This window comes from Numida meleagris, chromosome 4 (assembly GCF_002078875.1).
Source record: "Numida meleagris isolate 19003 breed g44 Domestic line chromosome 4, NumMel1.0, whole genome shotgun sequence".
Taxonomy (NCBI): Eukaryota; Metazoa; Chordata; class Aves; order Galliformes; family Numididae; genus Numida; species Numida meleagris.
In genome coordinates, this window is record NC_034412.1 from 87,872,769 (window position 1) to 87,884,310 (window position 11,542).

Consider the following 11,542-nt stretch of genomic DNA (forward strand, 5'->3'; position numbering starts at 1 on the left):
TCAACAGGTATTTAGTATTGGCTAAATAAATTGGATTGCAGAGAAGCACCTTGGAGAAGAAAGTAAGTGAAAGCCTCCTGGTAGAACATCCTTGCACAGAGGTTCTCCCTCTCCATCAGTCTCAAGGGCTCAGAGTGGCTCATTGTCTGGGCTCACAACAGCAAGTTTCTAGCAGCAACAGCCATGACTGAAGGCTAACATGTTTATTATTTATTTCAAACCATTTGTTACAGATGTTTAAAATGCTGGCAAAAGCCTATGCTGATGCACATCCAGTCATCTCAGACCGATCAGAACATCGTTGTGGTGGAAATTTTGTAAAACGTGGAGGTATTATAAATGGCGCTGAGTGGTACAGCTTCACTGGAGGTAAAACCACTTTACCATCATATCAAGTGAGGTAAAACCTCTATGCAACCTTAATGAGACACAAGGGTTGGCAGAAATAATTCTATTCACTTCAGTTTACTTTAGGTCAGATCCTTGCAAAAAGTCACCTGTGAGGGATTTAAATAACAATATGTATGTTGGTAGCATTTATGTCCAGCTGCCAAGGGACATATTTAACCCTGATAAGATCTAGAAAAGTTAACAAGCTATACAAGGTTCAAATTTGTTATTGTATATAAGATCCTTTGAGTTTTAAAATCTGAAAAGCAGAAATAAATGCTCAATGCTGTGTTGTCGTATGTTAGTACCATAGGTTTGATTTCATCTTTCAGGTTTGCATTCTTCTTCCTGAAAGTACTGCTTTTTTTCAATGTTTAAATAGACTCTTTTTATTTTTTTTTTTAAGGAAAAACAACAGCAGAGACAAACTCCCCATTAACTTGTGCTTAGGTTGTTAATTGGATTTCCTCAATAGTAGTATTAGTTTTTTTTCAGTATCTCATGGATGAAATATTAATGTTCATAACATTTTCAGAAGCACTTCAATCATGTCTTGAAATTGAACTCAGTTATCAAAATTATTCTGTTGAAACCGCGCATTCAGAAAGATTTGAGGCATGAGTGAGAATTGGGTTTAAATGTCTTAGACTTACATTTTTCTGAAAATTATATCCAATGCCTTTTGTGCAGAAACATTTCTGAATGTTCTAGTGGCAAAAGGTCATCTCTTTCCTGATGACCTTTGGCAGTCATATCTAATATAGCTGATTATCCAATTACTGTGATTAGCCAATTCTTATCTTTCTATTGCTGCTTTTTGGTCAGGTGAACAATACTTGAAATGATGTTTCTTCACTGGAAAGCAGTGTCACAGTCAGAATTAGTTAATTCGCAGTTGAAACAAGTTCTGAATTTGCTGAATAATTTATATGTATTGGCCATTGCATTAAGCCAACTGCAACAGCAAAGTGCCAGTTAGGAGTTAAATGGGTTCTCCTTCATCCCTTCTTTTTCTTTCTGAACCTGCAGGTATGGCAGATTTTAACTACCTTCATACAAATTGCTTTGAAGTTACTGTGGAGGTGGGATGTGAGAAGTTTCCTCTGGAGGAAGAACTGTTTACAATCTGGCATGAAAACAGAGATGCCCTTCTGAACTACATGGAGATGGTATGATTCTACTTTTTCAGACCTTAATGCTTATGGTTTTTCTTCTCATTTTCTTTGTCAATATTTCTCTCACTGGTTAGTTATCACTGAGATAGCACTAAATCAGTCATCACATTCCACCTGCAGTCCGGGGCCTCCACTTGTCTGATCAGGCGTGCAGATGATATTTGCCTTGTCTTGCAGGAATGGTGAAGATGGAGAACATTAAAACAATGAAAGAGGGAATTGTCTGTAAATACTTTGTGCAACATTATAAATCAACTGTTCTAACTTTACTGCTAGGAAAAAAAATACGTTCCGAAAAATACTAATCAGCCTTTCTCCTGAAGAATAAACCAAGAGATCTGTTTTCTGGAAAGCCTCTTGGAACTTTTTCACTTTCATATTCTGTGTTCATGGCTCAAACTCTGCTGTACAACAACAGGAGATAGAGATTCAGTTGAAATGGGGACGTTCTTAGTATCTTGCTAGAAATATTGTTTCCACTTCTTAGCTCAACTTCTAGATGAATATAGTATAAAAGGTACGAGGCACCATTTTCTAAAGGGGCAACTATATGTCTGTAAGCATTAAAGCAAGCCATTAAAAAGTAATTTTTAATAATAAGCTTGAGCTCAGCAAAAACAAATACCTCACTGACAATAAGTAAGTGAACACAGAAACAGAAGTTGGTCCTCTTTCTCTCAGCCATTAGTAGATTAGATTTCTGTCATGCCTTATTTTGATAGAGTACACAGTAATTTAAAATAGTTAGGAGTGTTTTTATTGCCTTTCTAAGCAACCTCTTGCTACTTGTGGTAAGTATCATCATTCAATAAAGTCTACAGTACAGACCACCATACTCATTTCATTTTACAGCTGTCTGATGAAAATGAGTTTTAGTGAATCCAAATGGAGCTGGGTTAAATCCATATATATTGCAGCTGAAGCCTTCAAGATGTAAAGATTTTTATAGTGTGAGATACTGTAGAAGTCTGTGCCGGAAAAGCTTTTTGAGTAAATGCAGGACAGTAAGCAAAACAACTTTGTAGATAACGGTGACTGAATTACTCCCGATAAGGATTAAGTCTGCCATAATCAATTCTAACTTTTCTTGTTCTGATATATACCAGGCTGGTTGGTGTGTGTACAAATCTTCTTGGCTTAATGCGCAGAAGTAGTATTCATTTTCATAAACGCTGATCTCTTCTCCCCATTGGAAGTTGTACCAAAAACTGCTCTGAAAACTACGTGGCACAGACCTGAGGCAAAACCAAAAACAGTGTATTTAATAAAGCAAACCAAATCAACATCATTAAAGAAATTTCATATTTGTCATTTTTATCTGCTCATGTTGTAACTGCAATATTATTATTGAAGTTGGATGAGGTCATACTACTTGGAGTATGTCTACAGTGTAAATTCAATTTGGCTCAGAGATGACTCTTCTGACCAGATTTACCCACTATCCGTATGATAAATCCTCAAGTCCAAAGCTGAAAGGTAAATTGCAGTTCTTCATCATAATAGTTATTAAGGGTCAGTTTTGAAGTCCTTAGACTGAGTTGTTCCTAAATCCATCAGTGAATTGCTCCACTCAGTATGGAACAGCTACATGACAATGACAACGCAATCTCACCTTAAATAAAAACCTGCTGTCATTGGGCTATATTAAATGTTTTTCAAGATTTCTATTAAAAAGTTACCTTAAAGTCAGCTATTCAACTGCTTGTTTTTAAACATATCTATTTTCCAGTATATTTTTTTTCATTGGTGTGATGCTTTGCTCTTTTAAGTCAGGGAGAAAAATAAGTAAAGAAGAACAGCGCAAGTTAATCATAGCAATTCACAAGAAAAACAGAAATTGAATCACTTTTCAATTAAAAAGTTCATATGGATTTTCCAATAGAAAATATTTCCATTTTCGAAAGCTGCAAAAGAAAGATCCTTAAATAAAGTGAGCTGTTTGTGCACCTCTTTGTTTAATAGAATTCACATTGCTCTTTAGTTTGTCACCAAACACATTTCTCGTCAGCTCAAGCAGCTGGGTTCTGTGCTTGTAGAGGAGAGAAAAAGGATATTATACACACTGCTATCATGACAGTCTGACATGTAGTGATGTATAGGCAGCATGGAGATGAGGAGTCCAAAGTAGCTAAAGATTTTCCTGAAATGTTCTTATTCACTGATATTAAATAAAAAATATTAACAGTTTCATAACTGTATTCAGTGTTATATATTGATTAATATTCATAAACATATATTTAAGATTATTTTAAAATATTGCATTAAGGATTGCATAGGATATAAGGATTGCACAAGGATTAAGGATTGCATATTCAATAATATTAATACAGACTTAAATATAACATTTTACAAATATTTATTCTTCTTCTAATTTCTCCTTAACTTGGAATTCATGTTATTATTTTATTCATATGTTTTTACTCTGAAATAGTAAAAGTATTTCTAACACCAGATAGTTGTGCAGTTTTGGTTCTTTATCTCCAAGCACTCTGGGATCCTTCAAGAAGCGGAAGAAAATGAAAACTATCTACTTCAACTAACAAAAAAGACCTGATTTCTTTGTAAAACTTCATTAATTGATTCTGCTGCCAGCATGGCAGTATAGGTTTATATGTGGTATTGTCTGCAAGCTAAGAATTATGCATGATTTTGATTTATTTCACACATCTTTTAATGCTGCACTTGGAGTAAAGAACTACTGCTCTGTGCTGATTTGATTCTGCTCATAGCACCAATTATGCCTTTACATTGTGTGTAGAGCATCAGATTGCTTTTTGCAGTTTTAACTTTTTGTTTCTTTCCGGCTCTGGGTTTAGGGTTGGCAATCAGCAGCAGTCTTAAAATGCTGTGGTTGTATCATGAGATGCCACTCATCTGTGCAGTGGAGGGACCCTCACTGTAATGCACAGTAACATGCCTACCCTGGGAAAGCACTTGTTCAATTCTCCCTTTTCATCAGCTCTCTCCAAACTCTACTGCTGCTTTTGAGCTCTCAACATAGATGTGATCCATAGAATTATTAGCACTCAAGATCCTCTGTAATGGGTCAAGCCTCTCAAAAGTTGTTTCCTCTCTACATGGATAGAATATTCAAAGGTGGTGCTATGATCAATGACTCCTATCTCTCTTTGCTTTGCATTGCCAGGTTCATCGGGGAATAAAAGGAATTGTGTCTGATAAATTTGGCAACCCAATTAAAAATGCTCGAATTTCAGTCAGAGGCATCCAGCATGATATCACCACAGGTAACAATTTTGTTTCAGACTTTTTCCTGGAGCAGAGTGAAAGCATTGAGAAGTGAACCTGCGAAGTCTTGTCGTATCTGATGGAAATGTCACCTTACTGAGAAGTCAAGGCTCAGCTGTGAGTTTGTTTTGAGAAAACCAGGAGAGAACATACATCAAAGTACCTGTTGAGTCTGTCGTATCTCTGGGATGACACAGTCCTTACATTTAAAACTTCCACATGAAGTTGTCAGCCAGCCATCAAAAACAATGTGTATTAGAGAAATTCTGAAATCCACCTAGAAGTACATAGTTCAAATTTGGAGGAATATAGCAATAGCCCTACTGGAGGGCAAAGACTACTCTGTCCATTCTTATATTCATGGAAAATAGATGAGATGTTATGAGCATGAGATATAGAATGTATAGTAGGATCTACATTGACTTTAACAGCTGGAATAACTGCAGTGTTTGAAAGGCAAGCAACCTTTTTTAATGTGAAAAACAGTATAAATATATGCAATTTGTGAGCAATGTTTATATGAAATGCAAAAAAACATAGAATTTTGAATTATGTTCAGTGTCGCCAGCTGTTAACTATGTATCCAGGCATTTGCAACTGCTAATTTTCACAGTCCTGAGATCTTGGGCTCTCACTGGAATCAATGCTTCCATTTTATTATCGATTTCAATGGGAATAGGATAGGCCATAGGAGTGCAAAACAGAAGACATGAATGGTAACGTTTTGCTATAATGATAGCTGTTGAATCTATTTGGAAAGCCAGAATGACTTATAATGTAGTGGATGCTTTCCAGCTTTTGGAAAAAGAGAAAAAAAAAACACCCACCACAAATAAAGCAAATAAACCTTAACATTAGAGGGGACACAATAGTGGATATGATGCAGATTCTTGAAACTGATGGGAGATTCTGGCATGAATTAGGATCTCTTTCGAATTTCATCCCAGACAATGGGTTTACACTGGCAATAGACATTTAAAGAATTAAGGGTTGAATAAAAAATGTGTTTACACTGAACTAAAAAGAAGTATTTGTTCTTGTGTTAGTGGGGTTAAAAATATCATATGATTAAAACATCTTTAAATTTCAGTGTCAAAAAAAAGGACAGAAAAATTCCGCGGGAAAATAACATTAATGCAACATTAACTGAGTTAAGAAACATAGCATTCAAAATAAAGGAAATACAAAACGGAGAATAAATATTGCATTTTAAAACTCCCTGCTTTTTGCCTGCAGGGCCTAACCTTCAGCTGGAGGAAATTTACACTCATTTTATACTAATGGCAATTTATACCATCTGCAGCTCCAACTCCATGGGCTTATGTGCTAAAACATCTGCAAAGTAGTAGAATGTAATATAATAAAAAGAGGGATTTCTTACCTCTTTAGACATGCTATATGTATGTATATGTTGCAGCTTGGATTCTGCTTTCACTTTCTTAAGTTTCACATAGTTTTTAATTCATTTGATTTCTTTGGAGTTATTCCTTTGCCCAGAGGAAAGCAGCAAGAAGGAAAGCTTCACTTCCTTGTTAAAGCAGAGCAGTTACTGAAATTTTGTATGTGAATTTTATTCCTTCAGTTCCTAAAGGCCAGATTTTCAAAGGCAGAGTATATTTTTGTCCTTCAAATGTTTCTGTCTGAGCTTTTTGTCAAAATTTGTGTTGACTTGCTTCTAAAGTCCTTTAAAAACCTGCCCCCTAAATGTTTGTGTGTCATGTATTCACGAGTATACATGAGTATTAGTATGTATCTATAAAGGATGTAAAACCAACTAAGCTCTGTTTTCTTGTGCCTTTGCCTTTCCAAAGCTGCTGATGGAGACTACTGGCGACTCCTGCCTCCAGGGACGTATATAATCACTGCCCAGGCCATGGGCTACACCAAGGTAATGAAAAGGGTCACCCTTCCCACCAAGATGAAACGGGCTGGACGAGTTGACTTTGTCCTGCGACCTGTTGAAATTTGGCCTAACAAACTTCTCCGCCGGCCCATGGAGGACATGCACGACCAATACGACCCCCTGGAACTGTTTGACCCTCATGCTCAACATGCACAGGCTCGGGGAGGGTCACAACAGGTCAGGGAGAAGCCCTGGTGGTGGTCCTACTTTAGCTCTCTAGGCCTGCACAAACCTCTCTGGCTGCTTAAACAGCACTGAATAGTGCCATCGTGCTCTGCTTACCTTGTTCTGCTGCCCTTCCACGCAGCTCCATGCACCCTGATTGCTCTTGGCAATATTTAAATCTGTGTCATTTGAACGTACAATGTTAATTCAAGCCCACTTGCTTCTTTTGTTTTCTCCTCACACAAGTGAGTCTGTTCAAGTGTTTTTATGTATTAAAAGCAATGGTGCACACCCATTCAAGAGCCAGGTTTTATGTAGTCTCTTTCTTAGTAATATGCTGTACTTCTGCCCATGTAGTTAATCATCACATTTATTATTTATTAGGTTCTAAGTACCTGCAGGAATATATTCTTGATCCTTCAATGCATTTTTGTACATGCCTTAACACATTAATGACCGTGTACTAAAAACAACTTTCAGAAATCTCTTTTTACATTATTTTAGTATATTAAATTCCATTCATTAACTCTTCTAATATAGCTCACAGTCACTTTTGAAGACCATCATGTGCCATTAGCATTGATTTTGGACCAAAAAAAATCATTAGGAATATGGAAATAAATCTGTACTGAATAAGTAGCATGTTCAGTAGGATGGCCTGCTCACAGACAGGTCAGTATCAATGAGGAATCATTAAATAATGTTTTCCCAAGTACTGTTTCAGAAATTATCCTTTGAAGACATACGTAATAAAAAATCGTTAAATACTCAGTCTTATTTCTTTAAACTCTCTTGCATCAATAGACCCACAAAGTCAAAAAAAAATGCTTGGAAATTAGATTCTGTTCCAAGAAGTGTGAATGTCCAATCTTTATGATATATAAATGTTAATATAATTTGAAGGTTTTTAATTTAATAAGTAAAGAAAAACACTGACATATGCTTACTGATGGAAATACACACAACCTATGATGTGGAAAGTACATGAAGTAATTTGTGATGAATATGTCATATTATGCTAAGGATGTTAATATCATGCAGTCTTGAGTCCACAGGATTATTAATGGAATTATCAAAGAAATCATAAAGTTCTTTCCAAGACAGTTAAATAGGTAAATAGTGGTCTTGCAAGATGCTATCCTCTCTTAGAAGTGTTTCTTGGATATCTGTAATTTTCATGAAACATTTAGTACCACACTTCCATTTGGCTTGCAGTGGATAACGAGCTTCATGCACTTGTAATACAGTATTTCCTCATCTAAATGCCACAGTGTATGAACAAGGTGTTTGTTTGGAGCTGATGTACTGCCTGCAGGAACTGCTGTATTAGTTGTCTGAATTGCCCTCTGATTTCTAAAGCCTTGTTTCCTCATCTTAGATAAAAAATCCCAAATTGTGTGAGTCCTATATTCCATGTGCACGTATCTTAAACTATAATTGCCTAAGAAGACCCAGGAGATGAATGACTTTAGTTCTGCAACCAGACACTGTACATGCCTGAGTGCCTTATTCCCTGTTGTAACCTGATAGAAATTAAGAATCTGTTAGTCAAGTGCTTAAATGTTTGCAGGACTAGACCCTACGTGAAAATGAAAAAAAAAAACAATTCATAGCATTAACAAAAAGTAATTATATGAGACCAAATGTACTGCATACACACAAATTAGTGTTCCTTTCCCAGTCTTACTAAAGAAACCCTGAATCCTAAATGTTTCACTGAGAAACAAGCAAGAGATACACCTCCAGATTGTCTTTCCTGTAATAGATATTACTACTGTTTATTATGGTCATTTTTTTCAAAGACACCATCCTGTGAAAAAATTGGTAAGACTAAAAAATCAGAACAATATGCCAAATTGCTGGCTATTAGCTGTTCTTCTTATGTATGTAATGTCTTGCACGCTTAGAAAGATGCTTTCTATTAGTATATCCCATATTCTCATAAGACTATTTGGAATGTTTTCAAGTAATCACACTACACCCAAGCCAGCTGAAATATAAAACAGAATGGCTGTGCAGAAAATCCATTCCTATCCATGAGTCCCATATTGCAATAGCAGATGGCAATCAAGACTGTGGAAAGATGATTTTCTGGGAAGATTGTAAAGATGTGCTAAGTTTGAGAGAGTGTGAAAAGCAGCTCTTCTGGATTACTATAGCTCTAATATCAAATTGGTACAATGGAACAAGGGTAGCTTCCCTGCTTCTCTCTGCCTCATCCATAAAAAGAGGTGTTCAGCAGACAGAAATCTGAGATCAGACTTCTGCTGGTTCACACACAGCAACCTGTAGAGATGGGATTGTGTTGGAGCAATTATGAGGGTTCTGGGAAAAGGTATGCCTCAGTTTTCTGGAAGTACTTCATTTTAACCAGGAAACAAAATCTTCAGTTTTCACCTCCTTGGAGATGGAAAAGGTTTCCAGCATTCTCTCGGTGCCTCTCAAGCATTCATTTAAGTTTAGATTAGATTTGGGGTGTCTTTATCAATACTTTGAAGATACAAAAAAAAAAAAGTAAGGAAAAAAGAAATCATTGGTCAAAATCAGCCTTGCAGACTCAGCTTGGCCTTTTTCCAGAGGCCTACACGTTCAGCAGTTGGACTGTTTTCAAGAATTACAGTGTGTGTTCGTGAGACTCCCTCTCCTTTTAAGTCAGAGACTGCAAAACTTTTTCAATTACCTTCCAACCACATATTGAACAGTATTGACGTATGTTTTTTGTAACATCCTCCTTAATAATTAATTTCCTAGTCTCCATGTTTGAGGGGATCTTCTCAACCATGGAGCCAAACTGTTTCTGCAGAAAGCAATAACATTAATAAATGCTCTAACCTGCCAACTATCCAGACCTCATCAGTCTGCCAGCAATGAATCTTCCCAACAAGTCAAAATATGTAAATCGAAGCAATACAACTACAGACATAAAGAGCAAAGCGGAAGATCTCTTTATGTAAAATGTACAAATTACTTTTCATTGTTATTACAGAAAAAAAGTGAAGAACACCTACAGAAAATATCGGGAGATAAATCACAAGTTGTGTATTACACCAAAGAAGCTTTGGGTCTCTGTTTCTTTCACTGAGACTTTTTAGATCAAAAATATTAACAATAAAGAAAAAGAGAAAAGCTTGCAGTTGTTGACATTTTCATCTGTTTTGACAGAATGATGTTCCATTCTTGGGCCAACCACACGTAAGTAGGAGCATCTTTATCTTCCTCACAAGAGAAAAGAGAACAGTGTTTTGAGCTGATTTCCTATAAACATGACTTGAATCAAAATCGCCATCCACTAAAGCTTCCTGTTATCATTTTTTATACTACTTATCCCATTCTTCTCCCTTCAGTGTGTCAGTTTAACAGCTAAATGAAAGCACTCCAGAGAAATATTGCAATCTTCTTGGAAGTCCTGTGAACCAGCTGTCAAGCAGGGTTTGCGAGGCCAGTGTTATTTCTCTGTGTCCATCATTCTAGCATTTCACTGCAATTCAAACAACAAGCCAGAGATGTCCTTAACAGCCATCCAGCCCTGAGTGTGTGGGGGAACACCAGAAGGGTTTCTCTGTTTTGGTGGCCATGTCCATTTTCTGGATCTAGGTCTATTTGAATGAATATGTGATTAATGAGGGGGGATTCCCCCCAGTTTGGCTCCCAGGAGCCACCAGTGACACACCAGTAGAGAAGCAATTGTGCTGGTGTCATCATGGCAGCGTAATGAAAGAGAGCACACCATCAGTAAGTACGTCATTGTAGTACTGGGACTGACCAAGTCCCATAATGGCCAGAGTTTGGAAACATAGTATCATTTTCCCATATCATTCCGAGATATGAATAGTTCAGAAAGCGAGGTGGAAAAGTGTGGTCATATCCCCAAAGAGGCAAATAAATAAAATTGTAAATATAGGATTCTCAGAATATTTAAGTTTTTTACAGGTGTTTGCTGCTGAAGTGTCTTTTGGAACTCAATTATGGAAAGAGATGTAACTTTTATTTTTAATATTTTAAAAATCTACACATATATCTTTGAGGCAGATCTGTAATATCAGTGTAAAAGTCCCAACTTCAAAAGGAAGCAAGAAGGAAAAAAAATCATTAACATGCTTTGGTAACTGAACTTTGTTAGCAGGGATTGTTTTAAATGATGGGAGAACTGTCTTACAGTTAAATACTCCTTTAAGTAGTTATATCACCTTCTAACAATAGAGGCAAAATTCACTAAGGTAAGAGAATAGTGGTGTTGATGCTGGCATTGTCTTTAGTGTCCTTCTCTCAAAATGGAATTTAAGTGGTGTTGGTACACTCAGAAATGTAATGCATACTTTCAGTTTTCTTTCAGTTTTCTTTGTCTGTCACAAGATACGTACTGTTTATTTTCATGCAGTTAGTACTGATGTTTCTGTTTACTGAATCTGATTAAGCATTTTAAGACATTTTCTGCTTAAAAATACCACTACTTCAGTGATATTTTCAAGAAAGAAAGTTCTCTTGCAATGAAGTCAGGATATTTCATTCTTCACGATTCACACAGAAACACAATTCTAAAATATCAGTTTCCTAAAGAATTCAAACTTCACTTTGCATCTTGCAGCCAGTTACATTCTGAAGAATATCTTTTTAATTTCTACTCCTTCCCTCTGAGGAACTGCATGAAAACAAGTTCGTTTTT

General features: G+C 36.3%; 1 protein-coding gene across 1 annotated transcript in view; it reads left to right on the plus strand.

Annotated features, from left to right (window-relative positions):
• The window catches only part of CPZ (carboxypeptidase Z), a 36,725-nt gene extending 26,795 nt beyond the window's left edge, over positions 1 to 9,930 (plus strand). Inside the window, exons 8-11 of the mRNA XM_021396555.1 lie at positions 234 to 369; positions 1,420 to 1,559; positions 4,711 to 4,810; positions 6,623 to 9,930. Of these exons, the coding sequence (XP_021252230.1) occupies positions 234 to 369; positions 1,420 to 1,559; positions 4,711 to 4,810; positions 6,623 to 6,972 (726 nt within the window). The 3' untranslated portion in view covers positions 6,973 to 9,930. The remainder of the gene's footprint in view (positions 1 to 233; positions 370 to 1,419; positions 1,560 to 4,710; positions 4,811 to 6,622) is intronic.